Source organism: Panthera pardus, unplaced genomic scaffold (assembly GCF_024362965.1).
Source record: "Panthera pardus isolate Hobbes unplaced genomic scaffold, ASM2436296v1 HiC_scaffold_17, whole genome shotgun sequence".
Classification (NCBI taxonomy): domain Eukaryota; kingdom Metazoa; phylum Chordata; class Mammalia; order Carnivora; family Felidae; genus Panthera; species Panthera pardus.
The window spans coordinates 60726253-60745519 of NW_026526732.1; the positions used below are offsets into that span (position 1 = coordinate 60726253).

At 34.0% G+C, this 19267-nt stretch overlaps 1 protein-coding gene across 3 annotated transcripts in view; it reads left to right on the forward strand.

The window, feature by feature from the left end:
• ASCC3 (activating signal cointegrator 1 complex subunit 3) overlaps nucleotides 1–19267 on the forward strand; it is a 359800-nt gene that overhangs the window by 18485 nt on the left and 322048 nt on the right. For 2 of the 3 annotated variants that reach the window (XM_019442967.2, XM_019442970.2), the window contains exons 2-3: nucleotides 1088–1218; nucleotides 3911–4061. In XM_019442967.2, the coding sequence (XP_019298512.2) occupies nucleotides 1129–1218; nucleotides 3911–4061 (241 nt within the window). In that variant the 5' untranslated portion in view covers nucleotides 1088–1128. The remainder of the gene's footprint in view (nucleotides 1–1087; nucleotides 1219–3910; nucleotides 4062–19267) is intronic. The other variant, XM_053904622.1, reaches the window with a different exon arrangement.

Sequence of the window (19267 nt, forward strand, 5' to 3'; positions counted from 1 at the left end):
TTATTATAATAAGCAGTCTTAAACCAGGATAACCCTCCAAGAGTATTTCATAGATAAAGATTCCCCTCATAGTAAATATTATTAGTCTGTTTGCCAGATGGTTTAGTTGTGTAGTTGTCAGCATGTCAACAAGGAGACTAGATCAGGTCATCTGACTCCTTTCTTTTCCTGGGAGGTCTCCCCTTCCCCAGCTTGTTATTCAGTCTCCCTGTTACCATTATCTTCTTTCCTCCATTTTTTATTCTTTTACTATTCACCAAATAATTATCGAATGCCAAAAATATTCCAGGACTGTTCTATTTGCTAGGACCGATCACTGAAATAAAGGTGGTTTTTTTTTTGTTTGTTTATTTATTTTGTTTTTTTGTGTTTTTTTTTTTTTTTGTCATGAAGCTTACTCTTTGTGGGGTGAGACACACATAAATAAACAAAAAAATATCAAATATTAATTAGTGCTATAAGGGTAATTGAAATTTTGTGCTTTGAGAGACAGTAACTGGGTAGCTGTTCTGTCTTAGATTGAGTGGTGAAGAAAGTCCCATCTCAGGAGGTATCTCTTAAACCAAGATGTGTGTGTCAAGGAGTCACCTATATGAACATCAGAAAAGCGTTTCAAACAGAGGGAACCATTAATGCAAATGCAGTTAGATGGAAACATGCTTGATACTCCAAGAAGAGAAAAAGCCAGTGAGACTCTGAAAGCAAGAGATAATGGGAGATGAAAGCAGTGAGCATAAAACACAATTGGAGAAAAGATGAGAAAGTGCTTTCATCTCTCTCAGTGTGACTGGCAATAGTAATACACTATTGGAAGCCTGTGCTTGGGAATCTGTAGAGCTCATTTTGAAGGGATGTTGTAGTATACCCACAAACAAATGTTTTTGTATTTCTTTTTCCTTTCTTCAGCCATAGAGAATGTGTTATTAAAAAACTTTGTGAGTAGAAAAAGTGTCATGAGAATTTTTCAACATTGGTGGCAATTTGTAACTAATTGATTTTTCTTTTCTCTTGTACAGGTCAATTTGCTGAGTTTGATTACCCCTCCAGCCTCCTCCCAAAAGATAAATATCATCTTGTTTTGTTTCAGTTTCAGGTTTCTCCTTGTATGGATCACTGATTGAATAATAGATGGCTTTACCTCGTCTCACAGGAGCTTTGCGCTCCTTTTCAAATGTCACCAAGCAAGATAATTATAATGAAGAAGTGGCTGACTTAAAGGTAAACTTTTTAAATGGAAAACATAATAAATGTAGAAAGTGAGCAGATATTTGACATTCGTTTTCTCAATTCGGTGTGCTTAAAATGGTGAGTTTTATCTTATTTGGTGTTATACCAAGAAGGGGAATGGGTATACTGCTGTTTCCTATAAGAATACTTAAACACCTATGACTATTGTCAGAGAGAATAATCAGAACTATGATATTGAGTTCTTATGTTAATTTTTGTTGCTAAATTTCTGCCAGGTTGGTTTTTTTTTGTTGTTTTGGTTTTAAACAATTTAATTCAGTAATTTACCTCTGGGTAATCTGAATGAGTTTATGGTGGATCTCTCTCTGGTAAAATTCTTATCAAGTGGACAAATAATGTCTTTACCAGAACATGCGAAATAAGAATATTAATGTCTTAAAATCAGTACCTGCTCTCATAACTGACTTCTGTCTGGTCCTTGAATTTGTTGTGGACTTTATAGTCCTGAAGGTATATAAACTGTATATATGAACAAGTAAGCTATGTAATATATACATGAAGGAACTGACCCTACGTTTGTTCTTTTTTGTTTCTTGTTTTTTTTTCTTTTTAAATCTTTATTTATTAGAGTGTAAGCAGGGGAGGAGCAGAGAGAGAGGGAGACACAGAATCCGAAGCAGGCTCCAGGCCCTGACCTGTCAGCACAGAGCCTGATGCGGGGCTCGAACTCACAAACCTTGAGATCATGACCTGAGCCGAAGTCGGACGCTAAACCGACTGAACCACCCAGGCACCCCTGTTCTTTTTTGTTTTTTAAACAAAAACAACAGTCACTTTGCTGTTTGACTGTATTATAGAATATTAACATTGTTTTCTAATAGGTTGCAATTTTATTGCTTATGGTCCTTTGACAGTTTTACAATTAATACCTTCACTTAAAGATTGATACTAGGAAGAGAAGATTTGTTAACAGTCTTTAGGTAGATTTTTCTTCTAGCAGTGATACAGTTTTACTACAGAGAACAGTTGACCTTCTTTACAATGGGAGCTGTTTTGCATTTCTGTTGCAATTAAAATAAGGCTATAGTCTATACAATTAGTTAATATTACTGTCTTAAACTTATTGTTTTCTCACCTCACCTAATCAAGGCTGTTTTTACAAGTTACTTTATATTAGAGATAACAACAAGATTTTAAAATCTGAAAATGTATAAGGACTACATGCTAATTCCATGTCATTCATTTATTCTTGTAGTCTTTTAAACACTTTTTTCCCTGAGGAAAAAAAGTGACAGATCTAATGAAACTCATTTTAATATAACTTTTTATCTTGGGATATATCCAATAATACAAAAGAAAGGGAAAAATAAGATGAACTTTTGTATACCTATGACCCATTGAAACAACTTAATTCAATTTATGCCCAATCTTTTTTTTTTTTTTTTTAAGTTATTTATTTTCATAATCTCCACACCCAGGGTCAGGCTCAAACTCATGACCCTAAGATCAGAATTGCATGCTCTTCTTGCTAAAACAGCCAGGCACCTTTGCGGCCAGTCTTATTTCTATGTTTCTCCATTTTCTTCCCCCTAAACCCAGATTAATTAGCATAAATTAACATTTTAAATTGGAAAACTGAGGCAGGGAAGTAAAAACGAATTAAGCAATATCATTAGTACAACCAAAATGAAAATTACAGTTTTCTGTCTGACCCACTACTTTTTCATTTGGTCAGAGGTCTTCATGAGGTTTAATCCTTGGGTCGAGGCCACTGGTGTAAAGTGAAATTTGTATTGCTTTATATGGCAGTTCTTAAGAATGGAAAGATTTATAGTCTTAAGAATAAAAGTATGTATAGATAAGAATCTCCTCAGTGGGGTTCCTGGGTGAGTCAGTCGGTTGGGCGTCCAGCTCTTGGTTCTGGCTCAGGTCATGATCTTGTGGTTCATGGGTTTGGGCCCTATGTCCGGCCCCATGCTGACAGTGTGGAGCCTCCTTGTAATTCTTTCTCCCTTTCTCTCTGCCCCTCCCCCACTGACATGCACTCTCTCCAAATAAATAAATGAATAGACTTAAAAAAAATTTATTAAAAAAAAGAATCTTCTGGATGCGCAACTGTTTTAGGCTCATACTTAGGAAAACAGTACTAATTTCAATATAGTGAACCCACATTTGGAATCTAGTTATGTGCAGTATGGTCCAAGCTGTGGTAAAAACAAGCAGAAAAATGGAAAAGAGGCGTGTGGGATATTACCAAATGTTATTATCTGAATATCGGACTTTTTCATCTTTTTTTTTTTTTTTTTTCCCTCCAAAGTAGTCTCCAAGCCCAATGTGGGGCTTGAACTCATGACTCTCAGATCAGGAGTCGATGGCGCTTTTGACTGAGGCAGCCAGGTTCCCCTGGATGTTGGGCTTTTTGCTTTGTTTACTTTGCTGTATAAAAATAATTACATAATGAATATTCATGTGATTAAAACTATAAAACATAAAGTTTTTATTAAACATATCTTTTAAAATGTGATATTTAAAAAACATACCTTTTAAAATGTGATTTTTTTTTTTAAATCACATTTAAATAAAGCTCCTTCTCGGAGCTTAGTTAAAAAGCAATTTTGAATTCTTGGTAGTGCCAGGTTGTATAATACAGTGCAAAATATATGCAATAAGTGATGGCTTTGAGGAAACCTTTGACCAGTGTCTCTGTATTATGCTGTTTCAGGTGAAGCGGTCTAAACTTCATGAACAAATTGTAGACTTGGATGTTACATGGAAGAAGATAGTAAAATTTTTGAATGAAAAAGTGGAGAAGAGTGAAATGCAAAGTGTAAATGAAGACTTAAAAGATATATTGCAGGCTGCAAAACAAATAGGTATAGTTTTGTTTTGTTTCGTTTCATTTTGTTTTATAGAACCAGTAAGGTTCAAAAATAGGTTCCTTTTAAACTGTATACCATATGGCGAAAGGCTAAAGTTTCCAGACAAGTATTTATAATTATGAAAGATACTCTTATATATCTCAGAGCTTGGGATAGAGTCGTAGAAGCAGAATTAAATTAGTAATTAGTGTACAATCAAACATGACAAGTTCATAGGAATTTAGAGTTTGAAAACCACAATTATGTTTCAGGTAAGGAGAGGGTAAATGAAAATTTTAACGTAGCTTGAAAGAACCTTAAAAGCCATGTAGCTCAATTTCTTATAGATGCCCATCAACACATAGTGAGGGGCAGCACTGAAGCTAAACTTTGCTTCTATTCCTGTTGTACACTAATATTCTCATCAATTGATTGTATTTGGAGGAAATTATAATTAGAGATTTTAATACTATATATTAATATAGGTTACTTTTCCAAGGTTAAAAAAAAAATAAATGATTCTTTGTTAAAACATCTGAGTTTGTTCATTGGAATTCATCCTCTCATTCTAGACTCTGATAATTAAAAAGCATAGTTAACTCTACTGTAGTTCTAAATTTAGGTTTGTACCCAGAAAGTTCATGCTGATACTCTGGCCCTGTGAGATCTGGCCTCCACCTTTCTCTCTGACCTTGAGTCATCCTTGTCCTCACTAATTATGCTTCATTAGACACTGGCCTTTTCTCACTTCTTCAGTCCAAGTTGGTGCCTGTTTTACTGTCTTTATACGTGTTATTCCCTGTGTTGAGAATGTTCTTTTAGCCTACTCTTAGAGTGGTTAGATCTTTTCTTATTATTTTGAACTCCACTAAAAACTTATGTCTTTAATGAGGCCCTAGCTGACCATCCAATCTCAAGTTGTTACTCAGTCACTCTTTATCATATAACCTCAGTAACATTTTCTCCATAACATTTATCATTATCTGAGATGTTCCTTGTTTATTGCCTGTGTTTTGCTACTAGGATGTAAGTTTCGTAAGAATAGGATCTTACTTTTCTTGTTCAACACTTCATCCTTGGTGCTTAGAATAATGCTTTGTGTGTTTTAGGGTCCTAAAATTCACTTGATAAATAAATGAAGAGGTTTTCATAGATGGTTTTTTGGTAGAGGAAAATTTACATTCTTTATCATATGCTGGTTGGCAGTTTTCTGGCCTACACCAACTTTGGGGAGGGTGTTTCTGTTAGATCTCATATACTTGACTTATTTATGATCATCAAATTTTAAAATTTGTTCTTCATAGATAGCACACTTTGATGTATTATTTGTCATTGGTTTGTAATATAACATAAAATTTAACGTCATTGTTTTAAGTTGTGAATGTACAAAATGAATGTCGTATATTTTTATAGGTAGATTATGTTCTGAAGTTCAAGGGCTTTAATAAGTAAAGGATTTTTTTTTGTTGTTGTTTAAGCCTAGGGGAAATAAAGCATACTTTGATGAGATTTGTGATAGCATTTGGCATAGACTCACACTTTATATTTTAAAAATAAAGAGGTAGTTAAAATTCATTGGAAAATGGAGGCAAAAAGCAGAGTCTTCAGTATACCTAGATCAACTTGACCAGGGTCTTAACCCTTTGAGACTTCCTATTTTAGGATATTTTCATTTCTGAGATGTTAGGGCCATTGTGGAGAGGGGGTGGTCTGACTAAAGAACTTTTCAAAAACTGTAGAAGAGTGTCTTTCCCCTTCTTTGGTTCAGTTGTAAAAATGACTCAAAATACTGGGGTGTCTGGGTGCCACAGTCAGCTAAGCATCCAACTCTTGATCTTGGCTCAGGTCATGATCTCACAGTTTATGACTTTGAGCCCTTCATTGGACTCTGTTGATGGCCATCAGCACAGAGTCTGCTTGGGATTCTGTCTCTCCTCTCTGCCGCTCCTCCACTTGTGCATGCTCTCCCTCCCTCCCTTTCTCTCTAAATAAATAAAACTTACAAAAACATTTTTGAAAAAAATGACTCAAAACACTCAGCAAAAACAGTTAAAATATTGAGTTTATCCAGTACCATGGCTAAATTATTTATTTAAATAATGTGGAAAGTAAGATTTTTTAAAAGATTTAATTAATTAATTTATTTTAGAGAGTGTGAGCAGGGGAGAGGGATAGAGGGAGGGAGGGAGGGGGGGAGAGAGAGAGAGAGAGAGAGAGAGAGAGAGAGAATGAATGAATGAATATGAATGAATCTTAAACAGGTTCCATGCTCAGCACAGAGCCCAACATGGGGCTCTATCCCATGACCTTGACCTAAACCGAAATCAGCATACTGAGCCACCCCGGCACCCTGGAAATTAAGATCTTTTAAAAATAGGTTTCCCTTTAGATTTCTTCCCTGAGTATCTCTGACAAGTCAAAAATCATTGTTTTACATATCAGTCATTAAATGTAATCCTAGGAGTTTTACCTGTTGGCAAAACTTTCTGATACATACTCAGGGACTAATCTATTGATTGATGTGTTTAAGGAATTGATTATTTTGAGATATAGTATCTCAAAAGAATATTTTCATGACAGAGAAAACCTTAGGGTTGGATTTAGGCAAATGCTCTGTTGTGTCTACTTTTAAATGCTATGTTTAAGTTGAATAAGTATTAGCTTTAGCGAAACTAATAGTTGACTAGGAGTCAGCCACTCTTTCTGAATAAAAATACTGCTGATACTGGAAGCCTAATTAACATTAGCAACTTTTTTTTTCTTAATTTTTTTTTTTAACATTTATTTATTTTTGAGACAGAGAGAGACAGAGCATGAACGGGGGAGGGTCAGAGAGAGAGGGAGACACAGAATCTGAAACAGGCTCCAGGCTCTGAGCGGTCAGCACAGAGCCTGACGCGGGGCTTGAACTCACGGACGGGACCGTGAGATCATGACCTGAGCTGAAGTCGGACGCTCAACCGACTGAGCCACCCAGGCGCCCCAGCATTAGCAACTTTGAAAAGATTAGTCTCATGGGAAAAATGTTTTTGTGATTTTTTATATTGCTTTTTAACACAGGTAATTTGGTATAATTGTATTCAAGAGAGCAAAAGAATAAAGAAAAAATAATCATTCCTATTTCAATTGAACATAATAGTATAAGGCACTTGTTTAAGACTATGATATCAACTAGTCATTGTAATGGGTATTTTAAGCTGGTAAGGAACATCAGAGAACATCTGGTCCAGTCTCTTTATTTTGTATGTAAAGTGCTAGACACCTGTGAAGGTTAACTGAATCCCATGATTGAGTCATGGTGAAGATAGACTAGACCCTGAAGTAGAAACATGATGGAAATACTAGATTCTTTCCTTTTCTTGTAGTCAGAGGTCATGTTCTGTCAAGCCAACTTTTCAGCTATTCTTTTTTTTTTTTAATATGGTATTTTACATGTTTTTTTAATTTTAATTTTTAAAAATTTTTAAAAATTTACATCCAAGTTAGCATATAGTGCAACAATGATTTCAGGGGTAGATTCCTTCAGCTATTCTTAAATGCACTCTTTCTACATTGTTTATCATTGCTTTAGTTTAGGCTTTTGTCATCTCTTGTCTAATTTACTGCAGAAGCCTATTGCCTCAGCTTTCCTTTCTTACTCAACTTCTTTACTCTTACTACACTTATCTTTGTAAAAAGCAATGCTCATTTTTTATTTTCATATTACTCTTTAGACCAAATTCATTTGAATGGACATAATAAAAGTTTCTTTATGAATTGAAACAAGTTGCCTTTTCATTCATTTCCTTGCCTTTCTACCAAATGTAACCTTTACTACTAACATATGCAATGTTGACTTAAGTTCCTGAACAGTGCTTACTGTTTTTTTCTGTCTTTTATATGTTAAAATAACTTTCCCCTTGTGTTCACCTGGTCAGATGTTCCTCATCTCCTACGAAATGGCTTAGGTTTCATTCATGTCCTCTGTTATCCTTTCTAATCTTAGTAGATAGTGTTCCATTAGACTATCATCTATTCCATACTTTTTTATAGTATGGAATACTAGCACCTACTATGGTGGAATGGATACATACAGATGATGATCAATAAATAAGAGAGGTATTGAGAATTCAGCTAATAGTACTTTGTGGTCTTTAGTACTTCTGCTCTTGACGATGGACAGTGTCTTACCAGTGGCAGCTTTTTTTTTTTTTTTGGTTATTTTGAAGTATTTTTTTTCTCTCAGATTTACATTTAATATATTCCCATACCATTTTACAATTTTATTCTCCCTTCAATATTATTTTAATGATAAACTTAGCTTTAGAGAGAAAACATAAATTATGGCCCTTAACCTTAATTTAAGTACTCATTGTAGACATAGCGATCTCCTCCATGGATTTTGAAGGATAAGCATAGTCATATTAACCTATGTTCTGTTGGTGGTGACACTTTTGTCAATATATTTTATGTGCTCTAAGTACAAACATTTTTTAAAATAAAGAGGTCAGGCTTGAGAGTGTCAGTCGATAAAATGCATCATGTATTAGGCATATGTATCTGTTACTTAGAGTTTTAAATTCTCATTCCAGGAGGCTTATAAGCCTTCCACAGTGTAGTTAGAGAAACTAGAATTGGGGGTCAAGAATGTAGGGAAGGTAATTAGAAAGACCCATCACTTCCCTACTCAGCTATGTAACTTAATCTCTCCCAGAGCAAGAACAGAATGATCTAATGCTTTTACTCTGTTCTGAATACAAATTAGGACTCAGCCAGAACTGAACTAGTTTTTTTCAGTATTCACATTGTTTCACCATAGACAGACCTGTTTGTTTTGACTTCTCTGATTTATAATCCCTGCTTTATTTGGGTTTTGATGTTTTTATTGTTAATAACTTTAAGAAAAGTATGAATCAAAATGTATGTTGGACAGGAGCGACTTGCAAAGTGTGGTTTAGGGAAATTGGTAATCCATTACATTTTTTGAGTTGTAAAAGAAATAAGATTTTACTATAAAGAAGTGAGGAATCAAAACTGAGAGTAGAAAGCAGTTTATAAGGCAGTGACTGGAAAGGGGGGGTCTCAGCAGACATTAGGTGTTAGCAATGTCTAGATATTCTGTCTATATAACTAAGGCTTTGCATTTAGAATAATAAAGGGCTGTTGTGTATTGGATGTGGCAGGAGATTTTTCAGGAGTATTTATGAAAAGTAGCTATCTTGAAAATTGCAAATTTCAAAAAAGTTTGGAGTTCCATGTCCCATAAATTGGCTAACAGGATAATTGGGAACAGCTCTCTGCTGAAAATATTAGAAAAACTGTAAAATATAAAATTTGTTTAACTACATCAGAGTCTACCAAAGCAAGAAGAATGGGATCAAGATCTGGAAGCAGACATAAACTCAGAAAATGTGATCCTGGCATTTGGGCCACTTTTTCCTAGAGGTGACTGTCCATTCCAGAAGAGGAAGCTGGATGGAGAAGAGGAGAATGAGAAGATGAGAAGAGCTTTTGACAGATTTAAAGGACTAAGATGACAAAGATGATTAAAATGGCCAAAAGAGAAAATAGAAAATCTGAATATTTGACTTAAAGAAATTGAATCTGTAATTAAAAACCTGCATATAAAGAAATTTGTATGCCTTGATAGCTTGACTGGAGAGTGTCATATAATGTCATTTAAAGAGACATGAGGTTATTGTAGATTAAAAAAGGTTACAGGCATATAATAATTAAATGTAATGTACTGTCATTGATTGAATCCTGAGTCAGAAAAAAGTAATAAAGACATTTTGGGGACCATTGTAGAAATTTGAATATGTAGTCTGGATATCATTAGGTGAGATTAGATCTGAGGTGAGTCAGGATATCCTGAATCTCAGGAGATGCATACTGCAATGTTTATAGTGAAATGTCATGAAGACTGCTATGTACTGGCAAATGGATCAATAAAAAAAAATACATATGAAATGTGTGTGTGAGAGAGAACACGAATGCACATGAGTGCACAAAATATTACTTAATGGATTAATAAATAGTGACATGTGGTGTGATTCATGTAATAAAGGTTTAAAAATCACATTATTTAGTAGATGAAGAAAAACTTTTTTTAATATCTAAAATGCAATTATGATAAGAATTCTTAGCAACTAGGAATAGAACTTTCTTAACTTGATAAATAATATACATTTAAAAAGCCTAGATCAAACATCTTATGCAATGATGCATTGTTAAAAAAGCTTCTCCCTTAAAACAGGAAATGAAATAACAATGCCAATCACCATTTGTTTTTCTCATTGTACTGAAGGTCCTTGCTAATAAGGCAAGAAAGAGTATAAAGATTGATAAAAACTGCCATTATTCACATAATTCTATCTTTAGAAAATGAATTTATTATCAAGGTCAATATAAAAATCAATTTTATTTCTTCTTACTAGCAGCAAATTTTTTAAAATGCCATTTACAAAAACATTAAAAGTCATCAAATATCTAGAAGTAAATTTAACAAAAGATGTGCAAGATTTCCTCATGGGAAACTGAAATATTGAGAGAAATTAAAGAAGACCTAAATAAATGGAATAATGTACAAAGGATTGGAATACTCATTATTATAAAGATACCATTTTTACCTCCAGATTCAGTGCAATCCTAATCAAAATCTCTGCAGGTTTGTGTTTGAGGATGTGCATATGTATGTGGAAATTGACAAGATAATCTGAAAATTATATGGAAGTTCAGAGGCAAAAAGCGGCCAAGTCAACCTTGAAAAATAGAGGGAATGGACTTATTATAAAGATTAGTAAACTAGACAGATGTTGGTCTAAGGATAGGCAAATAGACCAGTGGGATGGAATAGAGTCCAGAAACTGACCCACAGATATAGGGCTCTTTCTTTACCATGAACACCATTAAGTAGTGAAGCATGGTTGTTTTTTCAGTACATGGTGCTGGGTCAACTGTATATGCATATGAAAAAATTATACCTGTACAGATAATTCTAAGCAGCTTATAAAATAAAACATGAGGCTCAAAACAATCTTCTAAAGATAAAGAAGAATATCTTCATGATCTTTATGGAAAATTATATTAAGTAGTAAACAGAAAGCCTTCCTAAAGGGAATGACTGGTAAATTGAATTACATTAAAACATATTTTTTTTATTCTTTGAAAGTAAAAAGGCAAGTCACAGAGTAGGAGAATATAGCTTCAATATATATGACCCCAAAGAGAGTTTGTATCTACATTAATTATGAACTTATACAAATTAATAAGAAAAGGTAATCCTATATAAAAAGGAGCAAGAGCCTTGAACAAGCACTTTGCAGATGTAGAAGATAATTGAATGGCTAGTAAACATAAAAAGGTGTCCAACCTTATTGGTAATCAGAGAGATGCCACTAACACGTGCACTGATCAGAATGGTTAAAATTTAAAAGAACAACATACATACCAATTGTTGGTCAGGTTCAAGAATGTGAAATAAGAATTTGCATGCATTGCTGGGTAGAATTTAAATTGGTATGGCTGCTTTGAATAACTAACAATATCTGCTGTTGTTGGACAAGTGAAATTTTAAGTTTTGCTATATATATCATCCAGTAACATACATATATCCAGTATATCCAGTAACAGTTCCTGCACATATATACAAAAGACCAGTGCATTTATGGCAACATTATTTATAATAGCTTTAAAGTGGAAACAACCCAGTTCACTGTTAAATAGTGGGACATAGATAAATTATGATATGTAGACTACCTTATACCAATAAGGAACTAGAATTGTACATGTAACATTGTAAATGAATCTTACAGTGTTGAGTGGAAGCAGCCAAACACAAAAGGACAGGATGATAATTGTGTTTATACGAAGTTGAGAAAACTAGGCCCGATTAATCTCTGTTTCAGAAGTCAGGATAGTGGCTACTTTTGAGGAAGCAGGTAATGACTGGGGGTGGACTTCGAAGTTTCTGGGGAGCTGATTATCTCTTTCTGGAAGTAGTTTTCCAAATTACATAGGTACATTCATTTTGTGATAATTCTTTGAGCTGTATGTGTACTGTATATGTTCTTGTTTTTTTCAATAAAAATATGGCTTTTATATTATCATTTTCTTGAAATATTTCAGACTGATAAAAATAAAAACATAACAAATACCTGTGTATTCACGATTTAGCTTAACACTTGGCTGTCTTCAGTTTTTCTGTTTTAAGAAATAAAAATGATGTGGTCAGAACTCGTTGTGAATACTGCTCAGCCTCTGGTAACCAGTATCACAAATATAATAAATAAATTTGTATTTATCATTCTCATGCCTATTTTTATTACATATTTATACATTCATAAATATGTATTAGGAATATATTCAGCTCAGATATCAAAGCCTACTATGGTAACAGACCAAGTGGGTTTATGTTTTATCTCACAAACTCCCTCTGTAGGATTCAGCAACTTGGTAATAGTAGAGCCCAAGACTGCTAATAGCTTGCCTTTTCTTCATGTTTGTTGCCTTTTGTTCACCACGTGCTCCACATCTAGCCATCATATCTGTGCACTAGACATCTTTAATTTTTTGAGAGTAGAGTAGTATGTTGTTAGATTTTCTGATAATTGATCAACCTTTGCATTTCTGAATACTACTTGCCTGTAGTTCTTTTTTTTTTTTTTTTTTTTTTTTAAGATATGTGGATAGGTCCAGTCAGTTAAAATGTTGTTTAGAATATTTACAACTATTTTGTTTCAGTATTTTTTGTTTTGTTTTCAGAATATGATTTTCCTATAGTTTAGGATGGTTTGAAGTTATGAGTTAATAGATGTACAAATTCAGTTCTTTCCTTTGTTGGTGAGTGGCTAATTAATACTACTAATCCTATTTCCTCTGTAACAGTGATGGTAATTCTTATTTTTGTGTAGTTGTGAAGGAAGACTGCAAAGTGTCTAAAGTAAAGCTTGGTAAACATCTGTCAGTGAATAATTTTATTATAACCTACATGTACCAGTAGCTATTGGTAAACAAATAGTTGTTCTTTGTAGTTAAATGTTATGACAGATGTATGTGCCCAGTGATGTGGTGTTACAGAAAGTGCAGGAACAGTGCTTGGGTAAGTCAGGAAGGGATTCATGGAGAAGGGCAGTTGGGGCAGATTTAGATTTTGTTGTAGATGTTCAGGTCAGAGTTGTTATATTTATGTCTGTTTCGCCATAGAAATTACAAAATGGAAGAGCTGAATAACTTAATGACATCATAGATGACTTTGCAAATGTATCAACTGTATAAACAGGAAGCTCAGATTACTTGAGAATATGGCAAAACAATTATAAATTGAATGGACATTGTAGCAATGGCGAGAGTTGGAAATAGGATCAAATTTTTACAGTTTATGAAGTTTATCAGTATATTCTTTATTTACAAATTATTTGTAAGTAATTTACACTGCATTCCTTAGTAGAGGCATTTTTAAGGTACAGTTGATTTTCTTTATAGTATTGTCAAATATATTACTAAGCATCTGATAAATGGATACAGAACTGAAGAAAAACTTTACAGCACCTGGGTTTTTTTTGTTTGTTTTGTTTTTTAATTTTTTCTCTTGGATGTTAAAGTTTAAAATGCCAGATCTCTGGGAGGTATGTGATTTGCTCAAAGGTACAGTTTATTTCCTTAGTGATGCTCAAAATAATGGTTTCACTATTATAAATGAAATTGACAATTTTATATGAACTTGACGTTTTGATGTTACCTGGTTGCTTGGGAAGTCAAGTTGTAATTTGATGCAGGATTTTGTAGTACTAGAAATGATAATATAGTGGCTGGATGCTGACTTGAAGTCTACACTGTAAGATAAGTATTCACATTTTGTAATTAATAACACAAAATTAAATGGCTGACTTTAAAACATGGAGAAGTGCATTGGACTATTTTTAGTCTCTTGTACTCTTCTTTTTCTCTACCAAGTATGTTTCTCTGTTTTCCTTTATTTGCTCACCCTGAAGGCAATGATTTCTATATAAGTGTAAACTAATCTTAACATTTAAGCAAGTCCTTCAAGTTATTGAACACTTCTTGAATACTGTGCCTACTTAATGTGAGGTTTTGTTGTAGGTGCTTTGATGTAGTTACACTCTTAAATGAAATCTATTATATTAAATTGTATTACTTAGGCAATTTTAAATTTGTCTTACATAAATTGTTCCATTTATTCCCCCAAAAGCACATGGTAAATGGTTATCTGTATTTATTATAAGTTTGTTTGATAATTTGGTAATTTGAAAGATGGTATAATGCAAAAACAAATGATCCTGCTCTTATAGTCTTAGTATGTTATTTAATCTCATGTATCTGAGTTTCTCTGTAAAATGAGGAAAATACTTGCAAGATTCATTTTAGACAATTTTAGATACTGTACTTGTTAAAAAGCACACCAACAGAGACTGGAAGGGAATATGTAAAGGGAGAGATGTGATTGGGGAATGTAATAGTATATGATTAAGTTGAATCCTTATTTTTGTACCTTTTTATATGTGATGCTATCCTAGGAAAGTTTATAGCACAAATATTTTACATATTTGTGAAAAATTATCATAATTACCAGTTAAAAAATCAGTTAGCTAATCTCCATGCAAATATAACATGTTTATAGTAGCTGGGCTATGTTGCTGATAATAACAAATGGAATGAACTTAAGGTAACACTGATGCTGGGTTATAATATTATGGTATTTGCAATTGCAGATCAAGTGTTCAGTAAAATGAACACTTAAAGTTTTGTATAACATGAAAAAGTAAATTTGACTGTTTTGAACATTTCAATATTAAAATATAAACATATAAGATATTTATAAAATATTTTCTGCTAAACATTGAAGATTTAACTGATCAAGGAACTCATTTGTTAACTTGTAAATGGAAATGCAAGCAGTTGATGGATATTTTTATTCAATTTTCAATTTAAAAATTTCTTATTCCGTTTTAGGAATTCCCCAGCTACTGTGGTGTAGGTTATTTGTTAAAAGTTATAATTTACAACCCTGTAATTCTCAGTATTAAAAGTATTTAGTATTAGAAGTAAATTTTGTATTGAGAATGACTTATGATTATAGTCATCACTCAACTCTGATTTTAAAAATTTGTTAATCAGTTACCAGTTATATCTTTACAGTTTATTGTACATTTCACATCTTATTTTCTCTCAATGTAACTGAAGTAGGAAGGGCAAGTATTTATTACTAATATAGAGTATTCTAATAACCCTCTAAGCATCATATCTCTTTAAATGTGTTGCAGTTGAAGTGCCAGGTGATAGAGCCAGTTTTCTGATTTACAGTCTATCTTGTTTAGTGTTTTATGATAGAACATTTGATACTCAAATGGTTGAGTATCTCGACTAGCTTTCTTAAAGGTCTGGAGATACTAAGTTTCATTAAAGCTTTTGAGAGTTGATTATTTAGTGTATATCTTATTCTTTACTGATATTTTATCTTGACACAACTAAACTTATTAACATCCGCCTAGAAAGATTAGGACGGGCAGTGTAAAACAGAAAAGACTTGAAGATTTGGGAGCTAATGTTAACTGTTCAAGAGTTTTAGCCTACGAAATCATTTAAAAGTTTATCAGTTTTACATTGTACATAAAATATGAGTACTACACTGTACGTAAAAATAAAGAGGTTATTTGTGAACAAATTTAATTTTCAGTATGGTGTAAGAAAAGGACTACTTTTTACAAGTTTACACTCCAGAAGCGCACCACACGTGTTTTCTGAGGTCTCTCCATGTGGCGCAGTTATTTGTGCACTGGTTAAGCTAGTTGATGGAGAAGCGCTTAGGTTTCCTGTCCGTTTCCCTTCTAACGCCATTTCTATTGAGGGGTGGTGGGGCCTGCCAGACCAGTGACAGGCCAGACATCCAGCTGCATTCACTTTCTTCAGATGTTTTCTCCATGTTTTTCAAATACCTTTCATGTAGTTTAGTCACCAAAAGATCTGAGTGCTGGCTTCATGGGTGGGCAAGTGTTAGTAAACTGTTGTGGCCCCTTTGTTGCTGCCGGCGTGAGACCACAGTTGTCTCCTCCACAATCCTGAGCTACCTTCTCATCGGGGTGGTCGGCCAACGGCCAGCGTCCTATGATGACTACGTCATCACGTGCAGACTGTATGCGCTGGAGTTCGTGTTGCGTCTCTGGGCACGGAAAACGCGTGTGCGGTTGCTGCAAGGCAGCGGGGCGAAAAGTTGGCCTTGTGTGTTTTAGTGCCCCAGAGAAGTCCATCGTTTTCAAAATGCAGTACTCTCTTCGTTGGAAAGCCAACAGTAGCCATAAATGGTGTTTGCTAATGTTTCTCCAAAACAAACTCCCAGACTCCTGAATATCGCGGTGCTGGTTCACTTTTTAGAAACCACTTGGTGGTGCGAACATGTGTCACTCAAAAATACACTGGAGTAGGTTGTACGGGAGAGTGAATAGTTAGGCAAGGGTGTTAACGTTTATGAAGCAACATTATCTAACTTAGAGAGGGGCGCCTGGGTGGCTCAGTTGGGCGTCTGACTTCTGCTCAGGTTGTGATCTCCTGGTCCATGATCATGTTCGAGCCTGGTGTCAGGCTATGTGCTGACAGCTGAGAGCATGGAGCTTGCTTTAGATTCTGTGTCTCCCTCTCTCTCTCTGCACTTCCCCTGCTCGCACTCTCTCTCAAAAATAAATAAACATTAAAAAGATATTTTAAAGACTGTGTTTTGGGGAAATAGATATTACCAATACTCATTTAAAAATTTGAAACCCTGAACAAATGTTTTCGATCTTTATTTCTAAGAGCCTGTAGTTATTTTCTTTTTCTTCAAATGTGGACTCATAACTTATCTTTTCTCTGATACCATGAAGATTATTTTCTAGTAAGATGTATGGATCCACTGCATTATATTTAACGAATGCAGTATATGCCTGTAGCATAGTTTAACCAGAGATGTAATAATGGTATATAAATTAATTCCATTTTTGGTAAGAAATTAAGACTATTCTCTCATTTATTTATTTCCTAAAGTGATTTATCATTTATTTAGTAAAGGAGACTTAGGGATAAATCTACTTTCTGGGACTTTATAGGGAGTCATTGTGGTGTAGTAGAACTTTGTCTAGGAGTTACAAGACTGCTCTGAATCTTGTTTAATAAGTAAATACCTGTTTGATCTGTCCCAAATTATTTATCTCTGGGTCTCCATTTTAGCATCTGTAAGATGAAGCTAATTTTGTTAGGAAAGATTGAGATAATTTAATGGAAAAGTTCTTAGTAAGTTTAAGAAAAATCCCAAGGTGCAAAATATTTTTACAAAAGAATACATGTTTACAATGTTAGATATAAAGTGAGTTTGAAAATGAGAGTTCATTTTTATTCAGACCTCAGTAGTCCCAGCCCTGTTGAATTATTTGTAGAATTATCACAATTCCTAAATGATTCAAAACCCAAGTTCTCTAAGCATCATGTATAGACTAAGTAAAATGTAGATAAATGTTATTCAATTAATTAATTTTAAGCATTATTTAACTTATAGAAGTTTTTAGTCATGTATTTTCCTAAATAATAAAAGATTAATTATATGTCCCATACTGTTTTGTAAATTCTTTATAATCATACAAGTAGACTTTATACTTGAAGAAATCAGAAATAATAGCCATGTAAAATTGCTATTAGAAATAATAGCCATTGTAAAATTACTTTCACTCCTAAATTATTAGTCTTCCACACACCTGTGTAAGCATCAGATAAATTACTGAGGCAGTGTGGTATAGTGTAAAAACACTAGCCTGATATCACTGAGGCCTGGGTTTAGGTTAATTCAACAAATTTGTATTGAGACACCTGTTTTGGGGTATGAGCAGTGACAGAGTACAACACTGTTTCAATATTCATGCTCACCTTGAAAGAGGCAGTTAAGCTGGATTCTGAAACATGGGTAAAATTCCAACAATTAGAGGCCTTGGGGAAGGTTACATAAAGGTGTGGAGACAGGCATAGAATAGGACAGGACCTGGTTTTTGGATGTTAAGAAATTCTGAAGTTGGAAATGAATAATGGCGAGTGAGGATGGGAAAAAAGGATGGAGTCAGCTCCTGGGGTGACTTGGAAACAAAGTGTAGAAGTTTGGATTGAATATCAAGCTGTACTAGACTGCTTAAGATTTGTGATCAATAATGATTGTAGCAATGTTTTCAGGAAGATACTAGTATTACATTACTAACTTTATTCCTTAAGCTCAGACACTGACTTTGAGGTCTTCTGAAGATTAAAATTATTTTTTTTCTGCTCTCAGGCTATTCTTTGAATTCTATGACACAAATATAGGTTCTTTCCTTCTTTTATTTGGGAAAATCAGTGATGAGAAATTTATGCTTTAAAAAATAGTGGCAGCTCCTTTACTTACTCTTACTTTGGTAAGGAATTTACTTCTGGCCTTTAAACAATGGATTTTTTAAAAATGTTTTGTAATATTGGCTAAGTTTATTTGAAAAGATTCTATTATGTCCATCCTTGATATTATTAAATGTTTTTGAGTGAAAACTATATAAATCTATTTCTGGCCATCTGAGATTCACAGTACAAATTGGAAAGGAAGTTATAGATCTCCTGACGTTCTAGCTCCAAAAGTCTATAATTCAGATGTATTTTAAACCTTATTTGGGTTTATTTAACCCATGAAAACTGTTCAAAAAAATCACGCTTGGGGCGCCTGGGTGGCTCAGTCGGTTGAGCGTCCAACTTCAGCTCAGGTCATGATCTCATGGCCTGTGAGTTCAAGCCCCGCGTCGGCCTCTGTGCTGACAGCTCGGAGCCTGGAGCCTGCTTCGGATTCTGTGTCTCCCTCTCTCTCTGCCCCTCCCCTGCTCATGCTCTGTCTCTCTCTGTCTCAAAAATAAATAATAAAACATTAAAAAAATTTTTAAAAAATCACTTTTAAGTAAGTTTTTACGTAACACCCAAGTTGTTTTCAGAAAGAGGTAAAGAGTTGTTACTAGCGGGTTTCTCCTTTTTAGATAGAGAATGATTACTGATAATGATTTATTGACCTAATATTTTTCTTTGGGAAGTTGGGAATAGACTTACAGGGATTTTTCTGCTCCTAAATTGTTTATCTTTATCAGTATACTTTCACTGTTGGAAGTACCCAGAAGAATATTGGTAGTAGTTTTTTTTGAAGACAGTAACTTGAACTGTGATTCATTTGAGCTAATACTGTTTCTTTCATTTTCGAA